This window comes from Oncorhynchus kisutch, unplaced genomic scaffold, assembly GCF_002021735.2.
Source record: "Oncorhynchus kisutch isolate 150728-3 unplaced genomic scaffold, Okis_V2 Okis02a-Okis13b_hom, whole genome shotgun sequence".
NCBI classification, from domain to species: domain Eukaryota; kingdom Metazoa; phylum Chordata; class Actinopteri; order Salmoniformes; family Salmonidae; genus Oncorhynchus; species Oncorhynchus kisutch.
In genome coordinates, this window is record NW_022261979.1 from 917231 (window position 1) to 942559 (window position 25329).

Here is a 25329-nt window from a genome sequence, read left to right on the forward strand (position 1 = left end):
GCTGTAGGTGTCCTGGAGGGCAGGCAGTGTGTGTTGGGCAGACCGCACCATCCTCTGGAGAGCCCTGCAGTTGCGACCGGTGCAGTTGCCGTACCAGGCGGTGATACAGCCCGACAGGATGCTCTCAATTGTGCATTTGTAAAAGTTTGTGAGGGTCTTAGGGGCCAAGACACATTTCTTCAGCCTCCTGAGGTTGAAGAGGCGCTGTTGCGCCTTCTTCACAACACTGTCTGTGTGGGTAGACCATTTCAGATTGTCAGTGATTTGTACGCAGAGGAACTTGAAGATTTCCACCTTCTCCACTGCGGTCCAGTCGATATGGATAGAGTCATGCTCCCTCTGCTGTTTCCTGAAGTCCACGATCAGCTCCTTCGTTTTGTTGAAGTTGAGGAAGAGGTTATTTTCCAGGCACCACTCCGCCAGGGCCCTCACCTCCTCCATATTCACACCAGTTCAGTAACAGTTCAGATTGAAGTGCACTGCCCTGTGCATTTAACCTCGCTTGCCCCTCTACAGTTTTCCCTCAATAGCTATCAAAGTCAGGTTAGGAGTTTTCTGAGAACCAGGAGGTGGGCAGAGAGTGGGTGGGGACAGGCAGACAGACAAACAGACAGATCACTAGAGAAAGAAAGGGAGAGTTAGCTACTATACAATCTATCAGGTTCCAGGGATTTATTTTACACAGGATATAACAATATAATAAAATATATAGCTAATTTATATAAAATATAATATAATATTTTAGGGTACGGGTCTAACCCAGGTTGGAGGGATGGATCCAATAACTATCACCATATTTGCGAATGCTAGCTAGATCTATGTCCACAGTTTGAGTAGGCAGTCAACATTATGTGGGCCTGCTTTGTCCAAAGATGTTTCAGTATGAAAACTCTGTGCTTTGTCTGTCTCTGTACACAAGAAGACGCATAATAACCTTGCATTGTGTGTGCACTACCGCCGCGTCCTTCCTTGTATCCTAGTAACCAAGGAATAGCTCAGTCAGAGGTATTCAAGCAAAATAATGAAATACAATAAGACACAAGTAAATGCTTGTAATGGATCCTTTTCATACAACTTTTAAAGTTTAATATTAGTTTTACATCCATCAAATGTAAAAGATAAATAAAACTGATTAGCTTCATTTTTCTTAAAACCATGTATTTTTACCCCCCTACAGTAGGATTGAAATGATCCAAAAGTGATATCCGGTAACAAACTTCGCGCTTTGAGTTTGAGTTCGAGTTCAAGGGGGGATTTGAAGGTAAAAACAGCGCTTTTAATAAATGTATTTTTATTATAAAGCAATTGAACTAGTCCGTGATATAGTTACAGTTAGTTTGTGGATTCTTGCATGTATTAACCTGTTTCTCTGTTTATGGGAATGTGCTGTCTGGTTTTATGATAGAACTTGCATGGACCGTACAGTTGGTCTGCACAGCTTGCTTCTGTCATGAAAACAGTTCAAGTTAGCGTTACCTAGCAAATTAGCTAGCAGTTAGCGACCTAGTTTAACTAGCTTAATGCAAATGCCATTTACTAGTTCCAACCTATACAAATGTGCTATTCACCCCCAGAAAGTGACCATCCACTCTCCCTAACTTGAGAATCTTCTGTGCAGATGGAAAACTTCATCCTGTATGAGGAAATTGGAACAGGACGCAAGTCAGTGGTTTATAAGGGGAGGAGGAAAGGGAGCATCAATTTTGTTGCAATTATTTGCAGTGACAAGTCAAAAAGACATGAAATTACTAACCACGTAAGTATCCAGCATCACGTCCTAGTAGTACACACATCCCTTTCAACTGGTTTGACTGAGTAACATTTTACAAGCAGTTTGCTACACCCGCAATAACATCTGCTAAACGTGTATGTGACCAATACAATTTGATTTGATTTGAACACTGACTGAGCCCATTGTGTATCCACAGGTACGGCTAACTCATGACATTAAACATGAGAATGTGGTAACCTTCTATGAGTGGTATGAAACCAGCAACCATCTTTGGCTTGTAGTGGAACTGTGCACAGGTGAGATGCTTATTTGGTACTGTAAGAATACCATCGTTACCTTATGTCAACCTTTTACCTTTACGTTTTACAAAGCATGAATGTGATTTGATAGTGTATAATGGTAGGATAATAATAATCATTCATAATTTCTCTAAATTTTAGGGGGTTCACTGGAGTCAGTCATCACCCAGGATGAGTGCCTGTCAGAAGATGTAGTGAGGGAATTTGCCATCGATCTGGTCAAAGGCTTGAGATACATCCATGATGCTGGTATCGTGTTCTCTGACCTCACTCCCTCCAAGGTGCGGTACAGTATAGATGTCCCGACTCTCTAATTTTCAATTGGTCAAACAATCAACTCTATATCGAGGCTCATCTGACATTTAATACATTTTATAGATCAAACCATCCTAACACTTTACACCCAATGAGCTCCTTTTGTCAACTAAACAATGCTGATTGTTTCTAGCCAACATTTATTCTGTGTCACAGTTTTGATTTCATGAAGTCAATGGAATTTGATTCTGACCATGTGTTTTTTCCTCCTATAGATCTTGTTGGATGGCCCTGGCACTTTGAAGTACTCTAACTTCTGCCTGTCTAAAGCTGAGGGGGAGAATCTGGAGGAGTTTTTTGCTTTAGTCACAGCAGAGGAAACCGGTGGAGGGGATGGCAAAGAAAACACATCAAGAAGAAATATCAAGAGCAGAATCCAAGGTGACCCTTACAGTACATATTGTTATACCATGGCATTGTTGAATACTTGTATCTGATTGGCTTGAAGGGCATTCTAGAGCGTGCATAATTTCCCTATAACGCACGGTATATCCCCACGGTAGAATTCAATGGCTTTAGTTCATTCTTACATGTTCTATGTTTGAGCTGCTTTTGAATACATTAGTCGAATTGAAAACATTATTGGCATTGTTAAATTCGATTTTCATAATAGCAAGCTAGGACTGATGGTTTGGTTAGCTAAACTAGGAAGTCTGTTTGTTTGGTTACCAAGGCAACTACTGTAGCTATCTAGTAAACTTGCTAGCTACGTCAGTAGATGTTGAACACATTTCTACCGGCAAATGTGTTAAATTATAGCCATGGTATAAAAGGGATAATCAACTCGGGACTCAATGGATTCTCTGGAAAATAATGCAACTCCGTGGAAAGTTAGTTCCACTCCACTAGCGCGTCATTGCCCCTCATTGATTATCCCTTACTTATTGGATGTTTACTAGAATGTTCTATCACATATCCTATTGTCGCTACACAGGGTCGCTACATTGTTCTCAGGACAAACTCAGCCTGTTTCATTACACTGGTGTCAGAAGAGAAGTGGGATCCAACTTCTGACCCCAGTGTAATGTAACAGGAAGGGAGAGTGATCCAACTTCTGACCCCAGTGTAATGAAACAGGCAGGGAGAGTGATCCAACCTCTGACCCCAGTGTAATGAAACAGGCAGGGAGAGGGATCCAACTTCTGACCCCAGTGTAATGAAACAGGCAGGGAGGGACATTGACCCAACTTCTGACCCCAGTGTAATGAAACAGGCAGGGAGAGTGAGCTTTCCCACGGTGGTCGATGAACCCTCAACCTTCTGGCCCAAAGTCACAAAAGCATGCTCAAGTGGCACAGGGTCAATATCATATATCATATGCCTGTATCATATCACGGTTTTCAATATGTTGTATAATGGAGATGTCTTTGTCTTTCTTCAGGGTCTCCAATATACTGTGCACCAGAGGTGGTCAAAGGGGGGGACCACAGTATCAGTAGTGATCTGTGGGCCCTGGGCTGTATATTCTATGAGATGTTTTCAGGTACTCATCAAATCACTTGAGCTGTGTCCCAGATCTGTTTGTCCTCTTGCCAACTCCTTTGCTCATTGTCATTACAATTAGTGACAAGTAGTTGGCACAGTAGCACAAACAGACAGGCAGTCAGGCTATCAAATCACTTGATTTATTGACATTAATAACAGTACTCATTTCATACCTAAATAAACCTTCTGTCTTGTTTTGTGGTAATTTGTCAGGAAAACCACCATTCTTCTCCGAGACGTTTTCTGAGTTGATTGAGCTGATATTACTTCAGGATCCTCAATCTCCAAGGCAAACGGGTAAAATGCCAATTTTTATTGCGTAACAAAATATGTTTTTATTGTCACAAGAACATCTTAATTATAGTCCATATTGTCTTTGTTGTTAAAGGGGCTTCTTCCTGCAAGCCTACTCAAGACTTCCAAAGCCTGCTTAAAGGTTTGCTTCAGAAAGACCCTCAGAAGAGGTATGTCCCTGCTCCCTTCACCAAATCAGATTCTTGGTTTGAAGTTTCTATGATGGATAATTCATATTATTTGACATATGACCTTTGACATATGACCTTTGGAATGGGCGATACCTAGTCAGTTACACAACTGAATGCCTTCAACAGAAATGTATTTTTCGCATTTAAGCCAAGCCCTTTAAATCAGAGCGGTGTGGGGGGCTGCCTTAATCGACGTCATCGGTGCCCAAGGAGCAGTTGTTGTTGGGGTTTAATTGCCGGCAGATTTTTCCACCTTGCTAGCTCAGGGATTTGAAGCAGCGACCTTTCGGTGACCGGCCCAACACTCTTAACCACTAGGCTACCTGTGTAGGACAAGTGGGCCGACATAAGTTTAGTCAGAAAGAGAGGGCTTTATTAGACTTCAGCTTTTAACTGTTCTTCTCAGGATAAACTGGACTCAGTTACTGGTCCACCCATTCTGGAGAGGAGTGTTCTCTGAGGTCCACACCAGCGAGGAGGAGGAAGAAAAAGAAGATGTCTCATTCAGCTCCAGGTAATGTTTATGTTTCATATAACCATCAGGGATTTTATTCACAAAGCTTCTCGGAGTAGGAGTGCTGATTTAGGATCTGTTTTGCCTTTTAGATCACAATGAATAAGATTACATGGACTGGAGGGAACTGATCCTAGATCAGTACATTTATTCTGAGATGCTTTGTGAATACAGGCCTGGTCTCAGTCTCGTTTCCTCAAAGGAGTTACCTCATTACAGTCCCTGGTGGTATGCACCATTTCCTCGAATTGTGTCCCCTGGCCTCAACACAAATCATTATGTTGGGTCTTTCATGTTTGGACATGGATTACATGTTAAACATCAAATCAAATTTCAAATCAAATCCAAGTTGATTTGTAACATGCTGAATTGTAGCTTTTTATTGATCCCCTTAAAGGGATACTTCAGGATTTTGGCAATGAACTCGTGAATAGCATTTTTCTATCTCTGCATGCATTTTGAAGGAAGTTGCTAACTAGCGCTAGCACAACGACTGGAAGTCTATCATGCTAACAGATACCATAGACTGCTTGTTAGCATTAGTTTGCAAACCTACCTCTAACGTTCTTCATACTGGATGCAGATACTGTACATAAAAATGGTATCAACAAGTTCATCTGACTCTGGGGAAGTAGATAAAGGGCCTCATTGCCAAAATCCCAAAGTATCCCTTTATAGTCTAAACCTTTGTTCTGCAATTGTAGGAAATGGACTTGTACAGCAAGCATTTATAAACTGTTTGAGAAGCTCTGTCTCACCTGTTTCAACACCAAACACTGTTGTGCAGTTACATATCTTCCTCCCCGGCCTTTTCTCATGACATAACTTCTTGAGAATGCATGTTGGTCTGATGTTATCATAAACCATGCCTGTGTGTTCAGGATGGAGCCTGGACCTGCCCAATCAGATGGGTTGTACTGTGAGCCGTTAGTGGGAGGAAGACAAAGGACTTCACAGAGCACAGACACAGACACAAACGTGTTGCTGATGTTGAATATGATTTACTAAGTGCAATATGAGCATAAGATAACGGTCCGTTTCACTTGTGTAATAACCTATACCTCTAAACTCTATAACCATGTAATAACGCAGCAGGTTCTTTGTAACTCCAGTGTTGCTACTATAGGTGTCTTATTACTGTGTAGTTACATAAGTCTAAGGTCATGCGTTTCCTTGCTGTTTGTAGTCTGGTGATGTTTTACTAGTTTGCTAGTTGATATGCACTAGCTGATATCTGACCTTTCGTTTGGCTGCAGTGTGGGGAGGAGTGGTGTCTGTGCCTCTAGCCAGTCATCAGCAGTGACACCTGTCTCAGTGACCTCCCAGGGACCAGGAGGGGGATACAGAGGGGTACAGGGAGGGGCCGCAGGGGCAGAGGAGCCCGTCCGCATGCACCCCAACAAATCATTCCGATTAGGTAATGCTTTCTGGGAAGGTGGAAGAAGACATGTTGATGACAGCTGATGACAGTGTAGGAGTTATGTCTGAACATAGTTCTATTCTTCTTCTTCTCCTAGACAACATGACAGAGTTTAGACCAAAGAGTGCACTGGACAAAGATACCAGGGAGTCCATATTCCTCCTCAGGTATGATCAGTGTTCATCTCCAGTTCTTCTGATCATTTACTGAACATTGTGTTGGATCAACAACTTGACTAAGTCAAACTGGAAAATACTAATCTCATGTCTTTTTTAAAAATGAATGTTTTTTAAAATCTCAAAATGAAGCATGTTTTATGTGATCTTTTTCATCAATCAGCTCTCGTCCAACTCCAAGAATGAGTTGCACTGCAAGAGATCCACCCAACAGGACACCATTACCTCAAGTGAGTTCTTCTCTTATCAAATTAGCCAAAGGAGAGCTCTGCCATACCTCTGCAACCTTCTCCACAATTACATTTAAAGTGTAATCTTTCTGTGAGATGTCTGTAATCAGAAACATGGTAATAGTAATCAGACTATTACCATGGCGCCTGTAGACTGCAGAAACTGGTAGTTGAGAATTCATTATTTTGAAAGGTTATTCTCGGTTACAGTTGTTTGTTAACCGTTGGCGCCCTCTACAGCATTCTCAGTGAAGTGCATATTTTTTCTCCAGATGGATTTCCTGTAAGCATAAGGACATTGGACATTCTTATGCATTATAAACTTCACTTTCATTTAGCCGCTTTAGCCACTTTAATTTATGAGATGTTTGCAAGTCTGGTGTGTGAGTAATGTTTGATTATTGGGCTGTAGTGGAGCGGGTCAATAGCTTCAAGTTCCTTGCTGTTCACATTACTAAGGAATTACACACACACACCAACACAGTCGTGAAGAAGGCACAACAACGGCTCTTCCCCCTCAGGAGGCTGAAAATATTCATCATGGGCACTCAGATCCTCAAAATGTTCTACAGCTGCACCATTGAGAGCATCTTGACTGGCTGCATCAGCGCTTGGTATGGCAACTGTTTGGCATCCAACCTCAAGGCGCGACAGAGGGTAGTGTGTACGGCCCAGTACATCACTGGGGCCCAGCTTCCTGCCATCCAGGACCTCTATACAAGGCAGTGTCAGAGGAAGGCCCTAAAAATTGTCAAAGACTCCAGCCACCCAAGTCATAGACTGTTCTCTCTGCTACTGCACAGCAAGCGTTTCCCATACAACAAGTCTGGAACCAACAGGACCCTGAACAGCTTCTACCCCCAAGCCTTAAGACTGCTAAATAGTTAGTCCGGGTAGCTATTGGTTAACTATTTAACTATCTGCAGTAACTCCTGACTTATCTATCCTGTTGCCTGTTGACTACTTTATAACTACCTATATGTACATACAGTATCTACCTCAACTACCTCGTATCCCTACACATGGACTCAGTACTAGTAGCATTTATATAGCTAAGTTATCAGTACTCATTGTGGATTTATTCTTTGTTATTGTTTTTCTATTATTAAAAAAAAGAAAATCTCTGTTCATGGTTGGGAAGGGCCCGTAAGTAAGTATTACACTGTTAGTGTACACCTGTTGTGTATAAGCATGTGACAATTAAAATGAGATTAGATTTGATGTTCTACATGATCGCATACTGTAATTGTGCTCATTTGTAATGATGACATCACTGTGGTCGTTGTCATCTCCAGGACAGTGTGGTGGCCAGTGGTCTGAATGACATCAGTTACTGTATAAAGGACCTGGTGTACACTGACTCTGACCTGGCAGTCACACCTATTATGGACAACCCAAAGGTACCACAAACTACATCATGTAACTGTGCTCTTTCTCCTGTTTAAAAATAAAACGTTTTCTTTCTAGTAATACATTGTTATTAATTATTGCATTGTTGGGTTTTGAGTTTTCATGAAAGGCATGTCACTGTATTTGTGAATGTGACATTAAAACTGGCTCTGTATTTAAACAATAGTTTCAGTGCCCATGGTGATGGGGAATTTTAGGGAGGTGCGCGGTTCCGCTGTGCGTCCCCCATGGACGGTGGACTCGGAACCAGATAGTCTGGCGTCCCATTGTGAAATATCTATAACGGGTCCTCGGCTTTGGACTCTGAATTGTTCTTAAGAACAGAGGTGGGCAATCCACAACTCTTGTGCATTGTAGTAACAAAGATGTGTATATTTTTTCAGATTCTGAAGACCGCTCCAGTGCGATATGACCTGAAGACTTTGTGTGTCCGAGCATACTCAGGTAATGAAGAAGAACAAATAGGAAAGTCTCCACTGCTGTGCCGCTGCTGAGTAACACTTGGACACACTCTGAAATTGACAGGTGTTTAGCAGGTGTTAATATACACACACGCAGGTTAGACAGACAGCTAAAACGGTTTGGGCTGTGTGATTTTTGAGCTCCTCTGACCCCCCCTATAGTGGAGAAGCTGTCCTGTCTGAGCTCTGAGGACTGGGGGGTGTTTCTGCAGCAGCTGTGCTCTTCTCTGGAGTCCCAGGCTGATAAGACCACGGCGGCGGTCCGCTCCAAACTCAACCTCCTCTGCTATCTGTGTACCATAGCTGCCCACAAGGACACAGCTACCAGGCTCATCAACTCCGAGCTGGTAAGGGAAGGGTCACTGCCTGACGGTCTGACCACATGCCCAGCATGCATGCCATTCCTCCCAGGGCTGCTGCTTTTAACAAGACATGGGCCCCTCTAGGCTAATTTAAGTGTTCAGAACTTAGGCTCTCAGAAGAGAATTCTTAGAATCACAACACAACCTCTGGCCTTGCTGAGGCTTCTCAAGTGTTAGAAAGGTGAAAGGCCGCGGCACTACAAAGCCGTCAAAGGGTTCCTATATTTACCATGTGACCCGAGCTCCTTAGCATAGCTACAGTACGTGTTGGCCTCTGTTGATCAGCGGGAAGCTGAAACAGTAGTCAGCTAGGTGGGACCAGGAAGTTAACGCTTTCCTCAAGATAATAATAAAATTAACTTCCTATTTCCTTAACTTTTTGTTACTGAGATCCGCTCAGCTGTAACATGTTCAATGACCCTAGTTATTTATGAGAGCACAAAGACCAGGAGGATGTCCCAAATGACACCCTATTCCCTACATAGTGCACTCCTTTTGACCAGGGTCTATAGAGGTCTGGTCAAAAGTATTGCACTATATAGGGAATAGGGTTCCATTTGGACGCACAGATATCATCAAGTTACCTCCTCGTTACAGTGATGAGGTATTATGTTGTGACATAATCTGGTGAAATTTTTTAGATCAAATCTCTTAATTTGTTTATTAATGAAATGTCCAGACTGAGGATTGATTCAAGTGTAGTAAATATATTTCTCCTACAACTATTAACCACTAGATGGCGTTCCATCACTCACTCAGATTGAAATGAAAATGACATCACCACAATCATTAGACCTCATGGTAACCTTTAGTATATCATTTCTTTAGACATATTCAGACACTATAGCCAGCCATGACTGAGTTTATGATAATGATGTACTGGCAACTTGACTAAATCAGTATTGTACTACTGAAAGATGACTGGACTGAAAAAAAATCATGGAAAAGTAATTCCTTCAGAAAGTATTCAGACCCCTTGACTTTTTCCACATGTTGTTACGTTACAGCCTTATTCAAACATTTATTAAATTGTTATTTTTCCTCATCAATCTACACACAATAATGACAAAGCAAAAACAGATTTTTTTTATTTGTGCTCATTTATTAAATATAAAGAAGTGAAACATCACATTTCCATAGTAAGTATTCAGACCTTTTACTCAGTACTTTGTTGAAGCACCTTTGACAGTGATTACAGCCTTGAGTCTTCTTGAGTCTGACACTACAAGCTTGGCACACCTGTATTTGGGAGTTTCTCTCATTCTTCTCTGCAGATCCTCTCAAGCTCTGTAAGGTTGGATGGGGAGTGTTAATGCACAGCTATTTTCAGGTTTCTTCAGAGATGTTTGATTGAGTTCAAGTCTGAGCTCTGGCTGGGCCACTCAAGGACATTCAGAGACTTGTCCCGAAGCCACTCCTGCGTTGTCTTGGCTGTGTGCTTAGGGTTCCTGTTGGAAGGTGAACCTTTGCCTCTGTCTGAGGTCCTGAGCGCTCTGGAGCAGGTTTTCATCAAGGATCTCTCTGTACTTTTCTCCGTTCATCTTTGCATCAATCATGACTAGTCTCCCAGTCCCTGCCGCTGAAAAACATCCCCACAGCACCATGCTGCCACCACCATGTTTCACTGTAGGGATGGTGCCAGGTTTCCTCCAGAGTTCTATCTTGGTTTCACCAGACCAGAGAATCTTGTTTCTATCATCCTGAGTGGCGCAGCGGTTTAAGGCACTGCATCACTACAGGACCGGGTTCGATCCCGGGTTTGATCCACTCTACCATAAAGGCCTGATTGGTGGAGTGCTGCGAAGATGGTTGTCCTTCTGGAAGGTTCTCCTATCTCCACAGAGGAACTCTAGAGCTCTGTCAGAGTGACCATTGGGTTCTTGATCACCTCCCTGACAAATGCCCTTCTTCCCCGATTGCTCAGTTCTTGGTGGTTCCAAACGTCTTCAATTTAAGAATGAGGGGGGCCACTGTGTTCTCGGGGAACTCTGCAATGCTGCAGAAATTTTTCGATATCCTTCCCCAGATCTGTGCCTCCACACAATCTTGTCTCAGAGCTCTACGGACCATTCCTTTGACCTCATGGCTTGGTTTTTGCTCTGTCAACTGTGGGACTTTATCTAGACAGGTGTGCGCCTTTCCAAATCATGTCCAATCAATTGATTTTACCACAGGTGGACTCTAATCAAGTTATAGAAACATCTCAAGGATGATCAATGGAAACAGGATGCATCTGAGCTCAATTTAGAGTCTCATAGCAAAATATCTGAATACTTTTATGTAAATAAGATATTTCTGTTTTAAATTTTTAATAAATGTGCAAACATTTTCTAAAAATCTGTTTTCGCCTTGTCATTATGGGGTATTTATTGAATCAATTGTAGAATAAGGCTGTAACGTAACAAAATGTGGAAAAAGTCCTTTCTGAAGGCACTGTACATATAAGTGCGTCACATATCGTCCGTCACAAATGTCACCCTATTCCCTATATAGTATGGGCCCTGGTCAAAAGTAGTGCACTATATAGGACATAGGATGCCATTTGAGATGCAGCTTAGACATTAGTAGTTCAGTCAAATCAAAGTTTATTGGTCACCTACACAGACGTTATAGTGGGTGAAGCGTCATGCTTGTGTTACCAGCTCCTAACAGTGCAGCAAAATGGTCAATCAAGTTCACAAATAATAATAATAAGAAAGTCAAGAAGTCATGACTGTCAGAACTAATCCAGTTGACAACGCAAATAACACTGTATCAGTAATCCAAATGCAATCTGTGCATATATCCACTGAAATATATACTAAGAATGATATGTACAGTAGATATATTGCAGTGTTAACCAACTGCTGTTGTGCTGTCTCCATTTGTGACAGTTCCCTGTGTTGACCCAGCAGCTGCGTCTAGCACCTAACTGGGATGTGTGAGTTCCTTTAGCTTCCACCTGTCCGACCCCATACATACATACATACATACATACATACATACATACATACATACATACATACATACATACATACAACCATTCTCTGCATTCTCCATGCGCCAGTGCATGGAAATAATGTCTAGCATGTACTGTAGCCTACTGCACTTTACAATGATCTGATGCCTGGTCTGGATATGCTGTAAATCACTGTTAGCCTTTACAATGATCTGATGCCTGGTCTGGACATGCTGTAAATCACTGTTAGCCTTTACAATGATCTGATGCCTGGTCTGGATATGCTGTAAATCACTGGTAGAGAGATGTCCATCATCAGGATCATAAAAACACTTTTGACGTCAGGATTTATATTTTTGTTGAAAGGAATTAAGAAAGGATGTTGTATAGATTAAATGAATATAATTACAGCAACACTTATTACTAAATAGTGATAAAATGATGTAAAATTCTGTGTATGTTTTCCATGTATTTACACCAGACCTGTCTGTCTATTCCAGGAAGACTATGACATTAGTAGCCTATGTCTATGGATGTTTTTGGATTTCAGGTTAAAACAGTGTCATATATTTATGGTTAGAACTGTGTCCTGTGTGTGTGTGTGTGTGTGTGTGCGCGTGCGTGTGCATGTGTGTCTGCGTGTGTGTGTGTGCATGTGTGTGTGTGTGTGTGTGTGTGTGCATGTGTGTGTGCGCGTGTGTGTGTGTGTGTGTGCGTGTGTGTGTGTGTGTGTGTGTGTGTGTGTGTATTCCAGGAAGTTTAAGGTGATGCGGGTGCTGGGGCTGCTGGCATCCCACTGCACTGAGCTCAGAGAGGAGACCCCCGTCACTGAGGTTAGTGGTACTGTCTGTCACGCTGTCTGTCACTCTGCTGAGGTTAGTGGTGCTGTCTGTCACGTTGTCCGGCAAACTGCTGAGGTTAGTGGTGCTGTCTGTCACTTTGCTGAGATTAGTGGTACTGTCTGTCACGCTGCTGAGGTTAGTGGTACTGTCTGTCACTCTGCTGAGATTAGTGGTACTGTCTGTCACGCTGTCTGTCACTCTGCTGAGGTTAGTGGTACTGTCTGTCATGCTGTCTGTCACTCTGCTGAGGTTAGTGCTACTGTCTGTCACTCTGCTGAGGTTAGTGGTACTGTCTGTCACACTGCTGAGGTTAGTGGTACTGTCTGTCACACTGCTGAGGTTAGTGGTACTGTCTGTCACACTGCTGAGGTTAGTGGTACTGTCTGTCACACTGCTGAGGTTAGTGGTACTGTCTGTCACAGTGCTGAGGTTAATGATACTGTCTGTCACACTGCTGAGGTTAGTGCTACTGTCTGTCACACTGCTGAGGTTAGTGGTACTGTCTGTCACACTGCTGAGGTTAATGATACAGTCTGTCACACTGCTGAGACTGGCATAGTCCAGCAGCACTACACCGGGCCCCTTCACCCTGTTGTCACAGCACCTATGCTTGTCCTCTATGTATCAATGGTGGATGTGTCCCAAATGCATAGGGCTCTGGTCAAAGTGCACTATGTAGGGAATAGACTGCCATTTGGGATTCGATCGGTGTATCACATATAACTGTCAAAGCCATGAGCTGCTGAATAGTTGAACATCACTTTAACTGTTAGAAGAGCAGACAGTGTAGTAGTCTCAATAAAACATCTCACAATCTTTTACACACACACAATTCTAACTATGTGAAAGACCCCTACAACATCAACAACAACAGTCAAATCTGTTGAATTAAAATCCCCTAAATCTGTTACTAATCACAGCAGAGGCATAGAAGTCTAGTCTCTATGCAGCATTATGATCATCCGATGGGAGCGGTAGTGAGAGAAAGTACCGGAGTGAATCACCAGATGCCACTGTAACCCAGCGGTAGGTAGAGCTCTAAACAAGCGCCACCGATCCACCTGCCCAAACATGCTTATGGAGCCGTTAACAAACTGTCAAAGACATTGCGGTTAATCATTTTAAAAAACAGGATTCTATTTGATGTGAAATCTGGCGCCTCCACCCTTGATCCACGTCTTACATGGGTTTGCCATGATTTCCTGTGGTGGTTTATAGGTTTATAGCTCATAGAGGAGGGGTATACGAGCGATATACAAAATGGCCGTCATTAATCGGCACACCAGAGAATGGCGCAGTGACTTTTATTTTCCAGTCTTCTTTTGTAAAGATGGCTGAGGATTTGTCGCCCCGCCCCCCACCACCCATCTGGGCACAGCTAGCTCAGATTCCCAGAGTGACAGATCCCAGAGACTTTTATCATCGTGCTCTCCACAGGGGTTCTGTGTCTGATGGTCAGCCGCAGTCATGGCCATTTCTGCTTCAGGGCAGGGCTATTGTCACCACCATCTCCATATGTCTGCCACACTGTGGAGTTCAGTGGTCGTCCGTGATCCTAGTTAAAGTTTCCACTGTGAGACGAGTTCTCTCTCTCTTGGTCCGGGCTCGTGTTGCGCCGATTGTTTTTTGAAAGGAGTTCTCACAGTGAGAATCACAAGTTACAATGCCGCAAAGTTCAATGTTTATTGTCAGCGTTGAATTTGATGCCTCAGCACGCTCTATAGGCTACATAACAGAATCAGACGTCAAGTTGGCCCTACACTATCATTACAAACCTCCATTTCTCACAGTCCTTTAAAACAGTGAGCGGCAATGACTGCAGCTGCTATTTTTCAGGCATACTGTTGGCTTAGTTAGGACAGGAAGAGAGGAATTAGTTCAGTATTATCCTCTTTCCTCTGCCTGTCTCTATGGATACTTCAACATCATTCTAATTAAGTGTTATCTTCCCTGGCAGAGGCAGTACTTTTCTGTGCCACAAACCACCAAGCCCCAATTCAGACATTTTCTCTCTCTCTCATGGCAGCGCGTCAATAGTGCTGCACACACTGTCTGCTGTTTCCACCCAGTGTCCCTTAGAAACTGGCCTTGTGTGTCGTGCCGGCCGTCCCTGCAGAATGAGCAGAACAGACTGCCTCCTGCCTCCCTCCTCTCATTGTGGGAGAATTAGCCTGTTCCATTTCCTCAGACAGGGCTTGGAGGCTCGTTCTCACTCCTCACTACTGGAAAAGGAACAGAGTGCTGGGACCAATGAACACTGCTGTTGATTCTATTCAGTTTGGTTTCTTGTGTCTTTTGCCAAACTTTGATTGTGTAAAGATTGTTATTTTAGGGAATTTTAGGTTTGTTCAATTTTAATTTAGGTTGTTTATCCATTACTCCAAAAACATTTGAATAATTTGGTATCCATGTATTCATCATCAAAACACATTCATAATGGCTTGAGTCAATTATTGCTCGCTGGCCAAAGCAATATGTCTCATGTCCTTCTGATAACTATAGGCAGAGGCCATTGGTGATCTATGGGACCATAGACTCATGAAACGCCTGAGGTCATGTGTGTCGCAGGCGTCAGCCCTAGATCAAACACCTGTCTTCTTCTGGACAGCCGTGGGATATTGATTGACCACACTACAGCATAGCAGGTCACCTTTTGTTTGTTATTAGCTTGCTCCTTCCATCAATAGGACATCAGGACATATCTGTCTGCCTGTCCTGTCTGCCATCCTGCCACCCTGTTTGTAATGAGTGAATGATCAGGCTCAAACCACTAAATGTCACAATACATTCATTCAGCTAAATCACATACCAGGGATATTTTATTGATTCATTTGATCAGTTGCATTAATGTGATGTTTAAATCAAATGTTAAAATCTGACAAATCACAAAGCTACTGCTTTGTTAGTTTAATCGTGAGAAAGGTAGTATTTTCATGTCACTTTGGCCCATTGCCCTTGGTGTGATCATTTGTCTTCATGCCTGCTGAGATGTCTCCAGGAAGACTCCAGTCTCGTGTTGTTCTGAACCACAGCTGAGACGTGATGATAGTGATGATGAGTAACAAAACCTCGGTTGCCTTGAGAAACTGGTCTCTCTGTCTCTCCCTCCCCAAGCCTCACAGGGATGCTTAATGTTGCATGGCCTTAAACTGTCTGTAGCCTCAGTAGTCTAAAGCTCTGCCTTATGGGTTGGGGGGATGGAGGAGGGGAGGAGGGGGGTAGTAGCGGATTGTACAGGAGCGATAATGATGCGTTTGGAGGAAGTAGCCGTGTGTTGTGGCTCCAACTTAGCCTGTTTGTTTTCTTGAACAGTGAATCGTCAGTCAGTTGCAGGACATCTCTCCTGCCAAAGCTTCGTTTCTCTCTGGCATCAAACGTGAGCCAAACATCTGTTTCCTGCAAAGTCACCATTTATGTTCTTTACCGGCCAGCGCCAGGCCGCTTCGCACTGAGTGTGCTGCCTATTTGCATAGCACCCTGCTGAGAGCGCTGCCGCAGTAAGTCCGTCACATCCTCCCCACTTCTAAAGAGGACGAGACTAGGAAAATGCTAATTCCACGAATTAGCCAGTTAGGGTGTGTGTTTGCTTATATGTGAATTTATGTGTGTGTGTGTGTGTGTGTGTGTGTGGTGGGGGGGGGGGGGGGGGGGGGTGGTATGTTTTAGGGGTTGTTATGTGGATCCTTCCAATAATTTGGGGCGGCAGGTAGCCTAGTGTTGGACTAGTAATCGGAAGGTTGCAAGATCGAATCCCTGAGCTGACAAGATAAAAATCTGTCGTTCTGCCCCTGAACAAGGCAGTTAACCCACTGTTCCTAGGCCGTCATTGAAAATAAGAATTTGTTCTTTACTGACTTGCCTAGTTACATAAAGGTGAAGCTCCGTACCCTTTATAGTGTTATAATGTAGCTGTATACCCTTTATAGTGTTATAATGTAGCTCTATACCCTTTATAGTGTTATAATGTAGCTATATACCCTTTATAGTGTTATAATGTAGCTCTGTACCCTTTATAGTGTTATAATGTAGCTCTGTACCCTTTATAGTGTTATAATGTAGCTCTGTACCCTTTATAGTGTTATAATGTAGCTCTGTACCCTTTATAGTGTTATAATATAGCTCTGTACCCTTTATAGTGTTATAATGTAGCTCTGTACCCTTTATAGTGTTATAATGTTGGCTTCATTTTATTTACCTTTATGTAACTAGGCAAGTCAGTTAAGAACAAATTCTTATTTTCAATGACGGCCTAGGAACAGTGGGTTAACTGCCTGTTCAGGGGCAGAATGACAGATTTGTACCTTGGGGGTTTGAACTTGCAACCTTCCGGTTTCTAGTCCAACGCTCTAACCACTAGGCTACCCTGCCGCCACATTCATGGAGTAATGAGCTTTAAATCTGTCATGTCTAAAGACCTCAGTTTATTAATGGACACCGTTTGACAATGTAGACCTTAGTGCTAAAGTAGAAGAATAACAGGATGGAATGGGGAAAACATAACTTCTGGCATAGCACAGTATTCTACTCTGTCTGGACATGGTTGCGTATCCAGTGTTGGTAGGGTACATTATTCAATATAAAGCGTTGTGAAGGGCAGGAGTACTGTCACAACTGTGAGTGAGTGACTGATGCTAGTGCATTCCCTGCGCCTCCAGGCTGTTGTCATGTTCACGGAGCTGATCAGGGAGAACTTCAGGAACAGCAAACTGAAGCAGTGCCTGCTGCCGCCACTGGGGGAGCTGCTCTACCTCATCGCCACACAGGTGACGATATACTCCTAAGCAGTGCCCTTTCAACCCTATGCCTTCTACTGTCTTAATGAAATTGCCATTACAATGAATTAGACCTACTAACTTCTATTCAATCAATCAATCAAATGTATTTTATAAAGCCCTTTTTAAATTAGCAGTTGTCATAAAGTGCTTTACAGCTAATGACTTATATGTCTGTTGGCTTAGGCCTTTATGATGATATTCTGATACTGTTGATAATCTACCACGAAGATACCTGCTTAAATAACTACTGTATTTACGCACTCTCGGTAATATCAGCACTTAAAGATGTTTGTCTGTCTGTATTTGGTTTTTGTGTTTGATGAATGCTCACTACAGTTTGTGCAAGGGTTTGAAAACACTAAATGACAAATCGCTCTACAACACACAGTATTTCTTTTCATAGCTTTTCATAATGTCTTGCCACTAGTTTATTATTCCATTGAAAAGCTATGCAAAAAAGCTGTTTTGACTGTAAGTTGTCTTGACCTCCCGCTGCATCTGAAAGCCATGTAGACACACATGAAGGTTCCTGGTGGTAGTATCTTTATTTTCAGGAGGGGTTCCTGTTCCTCTCTGAGCTCTCCAGTTTGTCAGGGTCACTCAGTGCAGCACACACACAATGGTCATTGACTTTATTAGCTCAATAACCAATAGAAGTAAAGGGGTTTAAAGTGCCATTTATTCTCTATTGACTATTTGTTTTTTCTCCACAAAAGTATTTTACTGTATGGAAATGTGCTTTCAAGGCTGAATTCAGGTAGCGTTAGTTGTAGTTTAATAAAAATACCAGTGAAGAGTAATTTCATGTTATGGATCCACACCATATTGGTACACGCGACAATTCTCTTTCTCCTAATTTATGCTAACTGAGAATCTTAGGAATTTGTACACCGTCTCCACAGAGTATTGGAGAAGCCTCTAAATAATTTGGAGTATTCTGAGATTCGAGCAACATTTATAGGCCCTTTCATATTATTAATACTACATGGACAACATGGGGAAACAATATGTATGAGGATTGATGTACTGTAAGTATACTGTATTACATAACAAAATGTTTTTTTAAAACACATAAAAATGAATAGACAGCATAAAAGCAGAGCTTAGGTAAAAGCAAGCCATGTGGTTAATGGGCTCTCTGAACACTGCAGATGTAGGATCTTAATTTGAGACAGTTACCTACAGCAGGAAAATGATCCTGCAGCAGCAACATTTTTGTAGGGGTTGATGCATTTTTCGTTAGGGCAAATCATGTCTGAAATTTCAAAGTGGAAATGACAAACTTTTGAAACTTAAAAAAAACTCAAATATACTACAAGTCTGCATTTCCTGCCGTGCAGGAAGGGATCAAATGAAGATCCTACATCTGCATGCAGCACAGTGTATGATCAAAGGCCTCATTAACACGGATGTAGTGATGAAAAGGTGGGAAAATGTGAGCAGCAGTGGAGATGACAGGAGGAGAATAGTGTAAATGCAAGCTAACTCAAAACAACTTCACATGTAGTGTAATAGGTGCATAAAGATTATTCTGTGCGTAAACAGTGTTTCCATATGCTTTTGGTTCACTACATCACTCCTCATTATTTACTGTCAATATGTTTTGGAGCCAATTAATTCACATATCCCCAGTTTACTACATAATAACACACATTCCCTCACCGTTACCAAAGGAATTTTCAAGTTCCAAATTTGGTAGCTAGCTAGATCATTTGCTGGGGCTTATTTATTTAGCCTAATTACGCTAGCTGCTGCTGCTTTGTTTTGCCCTAATTATTCCCCCAACGAGCCGCTACAGAGGTCCTCTCTGTCTCCACTCACAGCCCCTCCCCTTTTCTTACCTTCTCTTCCCTCTCTCCCCGCAGGAGGAGAAGAAAGAGAACCCAGGAGAGCTGTGGGTTGTTCCTGCTGCCGCCTACACGGTGTTAATGAGGTGCCTTCGGGAAGGGGTAAGACTGCTGCACCTGCCTCAGCAGGAGGGAGGGAGGGAGGGGGGTGGGGGAGTTCCGTGGTAATGATCCTCCTGCAAGGCCCTACAGGCATTGTTTGCCAACTGCAAGTCAAGGGCATGCAGCAGACCCAGTCGTCAGCCCCTGTCATGTACCTGCATCAAAACAACCCCCGGATGGATGGGTCCTTGTCATGACCTCGCCGGCAATTAACGACCGGTGGATACACACACGTACACACACATACACACTCTGTATGTAGGCTGTGTGTAGTGCAGTGGTGTATCAGTCAGCCAGATAGTCAGTCTGGCCAGAGGACCGTTGTTCCTCAGCTGGTGCATCTGTTCTTCTTAATTACAAAACTGAGTTTGTTTCAAAAGACGATGTCTCTTCTCCCAGAAGGGAGAGTTGATATTACGTGTTCATTATAAACTAATTAGCAAAAGTTTTAGGCTGGCCAGTGTATATACCAATATGGAGCAAGATTATTCAAAAGATTTGTGAGTTGGGTGGGGGGGAATATAATTTAGTTGTACCTATGTACAATGTAAGACATACCTATGTAAGACATTTTATTTGTACGTAGGTCAATTTAAGTCTGATGCCATCTACTGTAATTTCATTGAAAGGATTTGCCTAAAAAGAGGTTTTGTCCAGACAGTTTACAGAAATGTGTGAATTCTGATCCATAATCTCCAGTATTCTATTTAAAACATATGAATAATAATGGTGTAATGGATCCTGTCCATCTTTTCTGTTGTTAGCATATTTCCTAGGAATGATGTCAGATGTTTTTATATACCTCTAGAATGTTATATCTGTTGAATTGTTGGTCAGTAGTTTTGAGGACTGTTTCACATCAAGGGACCTCACAGCATCAGAGGGAAAGTTAATGTACATGCTTCTTACAATGTTGACAACGTTGACTGTCTGGGATAGTTCTGGAGAGTTCTGTCTGAGTGACTGTCTGGGATAGTTTTGGAGAGAGGTCTGTATGGGATTGTTCTGGAGAGAGTTCGGTATGAGTGTCCGTATGGGATAGTTCTAGAGTGAGGTCTGTATGAGTCCTGTAGGAACTGCAGGCACAGGGGACTTTTGTTGATTAATTAAAGGATTTGTTCAATACAGACTCTGAGCTGTAATGAGAATAATACTATCAGGAAAGTTAAGTGGTGTTGAGAGTCAGTCAGTCAGTCAGTCTGTCTCTCTCCACCAGCCACCTTGACTAATAATAACTCTGTGGGTGCTCCTCTCTGAGGGCCGGGAGGGGGATATGACTGAGGAAGGGAAGCACAGCACACACACACTCACACCACATCGGTCATTAAGACGCTGCCAACCGGGTGCTTTTCTTATTTATTTCTATTGAGCGATGATGAGTGCTGACTGACACTTGCCTACTTCTCTAGGGAGAACCTCCCCAGCTAAACACAGATTGAAGTCAAACTTTCAGAGTAGGATGGGAATTCTAGCTAAGTTTTGATTGGATGGATCCTGGCTGTGGCAAGCATGCATGATTCAGCGGCTTCATGTCTTTGTAAACAAGAACATATGGCAATTAGACTAGATAGCATAGCCTATATACAGTCTATTAGACACACCACCCCATTCACCAAAATGGATCATCGCTCCTACAGACAGTGAGTCACGTGGCCGTGGCTTGCTATATAAAGCAGGCGGACAGGCATCAAGGCATTCAGTTACTGTTTGATTGAACATTAGAATGGGCAAAACGAGTGACCTAAGCGACTGAGTGTGGTATGATGGTCGGTGCCAGGCACGCCAGATCTAGTATCTCAGAAACGGACTCCTGGGCTTTTCACGCATGACAGTGTCTAGCGTTTCCTCAGAATGGTGCGACAAACAAAAAACATCCAGTCAGTGGCTGTCCTGTGGGCGACAACAGTTTGTTGATGAGAGAGGTCGAATGAGAATGGCAAGAATCATGCAAGCTACAGTAACAGGCAGGCTGCAAACAGACAAATAATGGCTCGGTACAACAGTGGTGTGCAGAACAGCATCTCGGAAAACGCAACTCGTCGATTCTTGTCCCGGATGGGCTACTACGACCACACCAGTTCCCCTCCTATCAGCTAAAAACAACAAGAAACGGCTCCAGTGGGCAGGCACGCGATCACCAGCACTAGACAATTGTGGAGTGGAAAAACAATGCCTTGGCTGACAAATCCTGATTCCTGTTGCATCATGCTGATGGCAGAGTCAGGGTTTATCGTAAGCAGCATGAGTCCATTGCCTGGTGTCAACGGTACAGGCTGGTGGCGGTGGAGAACCGCTGTCCAATCTGCTGCAACTGCGTGATGACATCACGTCAGCATGGGCCAACATCCCTGTGGAATGTTTCCAACTTGTAGAATTCATGCCCCAAAGAATTCAGGCTCTTCTGGAGGCAAAGGGGGTCCGACCCAGTACTAGATGGGTGTACCTAATAAACTGGCCGGCAATTGTATGTTTTCATATGTTATTTATGCAGCATTTCCCTGCATGGTTAAAACATGGTTAAAACATTTCAAATTGAATTGATATGTGAAATGCTTACACCACTTTAAATGCACTTAACTGCAATTCTAGCTGTGTTTGCGTGTCAGATTTTCATGACCACAGCTGATTCTGAAAGCCCAAACAAACTGTGAGAATAAGATGTCAAGAAGAGAGTTGCTTGTTCTCTTGTTAAGGGCAGCAACCCACATACCGTAACATTGTAGCGAGTTTAGCAGCATCAGCAAATGTTTCAGGAGGGAGAGGAAGATGGAGGGAAAGTCTGGGCGTGAGAGAGAGGGGAGCCTGAATGCCAGAGATGGAAAGGGAGAAGGAGACTGGGAAGAGAAGGCAAGGCAGCGAGCGATAGGGAGACTGGGAGGAGAAGGTGAGAGAGAGAGAGACGGGGCAGGTGAATCAAGTGAGAGAGGAGAGAGAGAGAGAGGCGGGCAGGAGAAACGACTGAGAAGAGAGAGAGAGGCAGGAGAAGCGACTGAGAGAGGACAGAGAGAGAGAGAGAGAGACGGGCCAGACTTGAGCTGCCTGCAGGAAATATTTATGAGCGTGAAGAAGATGTTCCCAGTGCCAATGATGAAAGGTGTGTTTGGGAACAGAGGCTGTGGCGGTGGTGTATCTGTACCAGGGAGAGGGAGCCAGGGGCTTCAACCCTCCTCCTCTATCTCCTAGTCCTGGCCACCGCACCGCTCCACTCCACACAGCTCTCCACTCACATTAAACATGTATCAGTCCAACACAGCAGCTACTGTAATGCTCTGCTCCTAATCAGCTGCAGCCTAATCTCTCTCTGAAGCATAGCCCAATTCCCTATATAGTGCACTACTTTTGGCTCCGGTTAAAAGTAGTGCACTATATAGGGAGTAGGATGCCATTTGGGACGAATCACCTCTGGATGACTCGTAATAATAACCAGCTACATCACACACTGCTACATTTCTACATATGGATTTCTGACATGCAATTCAATGTCCTGCAATAATCATGACAGATACTCTCTGTTTGTGTGGAAGGACATTTAATGCTGCTTAACTAAAGCAAATGAATACATGTTTTGCTCCAGAAGGAAGCATCAATCTTTAGGGTGTTGACCATATTGCAAAGATCAATAATATTTTCATTTTTTGTGAGCTAGAGAACCCACTGGGCACAGACATCAATTCAACGTCTATTCCACGTTGGTTCAACGTAATTTAATTGAAACGACATGTGTGCCGAGTGGGAAGTGTCTCTTTTAAAAGAACGTAGACATTCTTCAAGGGAGATTGTATCTTAAAGTATTGTAGTACTCAATGGTAATAATTTCAGAGATCCTTTCCACACTGTCTTGTAGGTGTTTTGCTGTCTGACGTACTACATGCCAGCTCCATCTTTGCATTCTTCTGTAATCTTCTAAATACACATTTCACAAAGTTAAAACCCGTTTTGATATTTTTTGGTTTTAATATCACTCTTATTCATTAAACATGCCATTTAAACGGAGAGGATAGAGTTCTAAGCAGAGAGATGAAAACAAGCCGGATAATGAAAGGCTTAGTTGGCGGTCCTGAATTTACATAGAGCGTTCTTCTGGTCCAGGTGCTGCGCTGCTGCTTCAAAAGGGACATAATTACACACAGGCACTTGTTGCAGGCTGGGGAAACCACAAGAGAGACTGCAGGGCTCCTCTCAGTCTGACACGGCTAACACTCTGGGAGAACATACAGCACAGGCTCAAACTAGAGGAGACACAAAGGCTAAGCTTAGTAAAGACTTATAGCTACCACTATGATAAGAGTCTTCTTCTTATATAGAATTGTTTACTGGGGCTTTTTCGATCCTCGTGTAGTGGAGATACTAAGCTTAGTAAAGAGCTGCATGAACTCTGTTTTGTCCTCATAGTTTTGTGTTCAATCCCCATGTCGGCCCTACAGTATTATGGTTTATGGTTCTTAAGGTTATGGTTTTAGGCCAACAGTATTAGCCCTAGGTTATGGTTTTAGGCCCTACAGTATACACCCTAGGTTATGGTTTTAGGCCTACAGTATTAGCCCTAGGTTATGGTTTTAGGCCCTACAGTATACACCCTAGGTTATGGTTTTAGGCCTACAGTATTAGCCCTAGGTTATGGTTTTAGGCCCTACAGTATACACCCTAGGTTATGGTTTTAGGCCCTACAGTATACACCCTAGGTTATGGTTTTAGGCCCTACAGTATACACCCTAGGTTATGGTTTTAGGCCTACAGTATTAGCCCTAGGTTATGGTTTTAGGCCTATAGTATATGCCCTAGGATATGGTTTTAGGCCTACAGTATTAGCCCTAGGTTATAGCTTTAGGCCTACAGTATTAGCACTAGGTTATGGTTTGAGGCCTACAGTATACGCCCTAGGATATGGTTTTAGGCCTACAGTATTAGCCCTAGGTTATGGTTTTAGGCCCTGCAGTATTAGCCCTAGGTTATGGTTTTAGCCCTACAGTATTAGCCCTAGGTTATGGTTTTAGGCCTACAGTATATGCCCTAGGTTATGGTTTTAGGCCTACAGTGTTAGCCCTAGGTTATGGTTTTAGACCCTACAGTATTAGCCCTAGGTTATGGTTTTAGGCCTACAGTATTAGCCCTAGGTTATGGTTTTAGGCCTACAGAATTAGCCCTAGGTTATGGTTTTAGGCCTACAGTATACGCCCTAGGTTATGGTTTTAGGCCTACAGTATTAGCCCTAGGTTATGGTTTTAGGCCTACAGTATTAGCCCTAGGTTATGGTTTTAGGCCCTACAGTATTAGCCCTAGGTTATGGTTTTAGGCCTACAGTATTAGTCCTAGGTTATGGTTTTAGGCCTACAGTATTAGCCCTAGGTTATGGTTTTAGGCCTACAGTATTAGCCCTAGGTTATGGTTTTGGGCCCTACAGTATACACCCTAGGTTATGGTTTTAGGCCCTACAGTATACACCCTAGGTTATGGTTTTAGGCCTACAGTATTAGCCCTAGGTTATGGTTTTAGGCCTACAGTATTAGCCCTAGGTTATGGTTTTGGGCCCTACAGTATACACCCTAGGTTATGGTTTTAGGCCTACAGTATTAGCCCTAGGTTATGGTTTTAGGCCTACAGAATTAGCCCTAGATTATGGTTACGCCTACAGTATTAGCCCTAGGTTATGGTTTTAGGCCCTACAGTATTAGCCCTATGTTATGGTTTTAGGCCTACAGTATTAGCCCTAGGTTATGGTTTTAGGCCCTACAGTATTAGCCCTGGGTTATGGTTTTAGGCCTACAGTATTAGCCCTAGGTTATGGTTTTAGGCCTACAGTATTAGCCCTGGGTTATGGTTTTAGGCCTACAGTATTAGCCCTAGGTTATGGTTTTAGGCCTACAGTATTAGCCCTAGGTTATGGTTTTAGGTCCTACAGTATTAGCCCTAGGTTATGGTTTTAGGCCCTACAGTAT

The 25329-nt window shown here is 43.0% G+C and overlaps 1 protein-coding gene across 2 annotated transcripts in view; it reads left to right on the top strand.

The window, feature by feature from the left end:
* The first annotated feature begins 1176 nt into the window (after positions 1-1176).
* Positions 1177-25329, top strand: part of ulk4 (unc-51 like kinase 4) — a 156996-nt gene continuing 132843 nt past the window's right edge. For both annotated transcript variants that reach the window (XM_031812240.1, XM_031812241.1), the window contains exons 1-19: positions 1177-1261; positions 1619-1756; positions 1929-2028; positions 2173-2312; positions 2562-2727; positions 3728-3829; positions 4045-4128; positions 4220-4295; positions 4723-4830; positions 6087-6247; positions 6348-6417; positions 6590-6656; positions 7952-8056; positions 8450-8510; positions 8690-8874; positions 11763-11809; positions 12582-12660; positions 17325-17432; positions 19310-19393. In XM_031812240.1, coding sequence (XP_031668100.1) covers positions 1619-1756; positions 1929-2028; positions 2173-2312; positions 2562-2727; positions 3728-3829; positions 4045-4128; positions 4220-4295; positions 4723-4830; positions 6087-6247; positions 6348-6417; positions 6590-6656; positions 7952-8056; positions 8450-8510; positions 8690-8874; positions 11763-11809; positions 12582-12660; positions 17325-17432; positions 19310-19393 — 1881 coding nt within the window. In that variant the 5' untranslated portion in view covers positions 1177-1261. The remainder of the gene's footprint in view (positions 1262-1618; positions 1757-1928; positions 2029-2172; positions 2313-2561; positions 2728-3727; positions 3830-4044; positions 4129-4219; positions 4296-4722; positions 4831-6086; positions 6248-6347; positions 6418-6589; positions 6657-7951; positions 8057-8449; positions 8511-8689; positions 8875-11762; positions 11810-12581; positions 12661-17324; positions 17433-19309; positions 19394-25329) is intronic.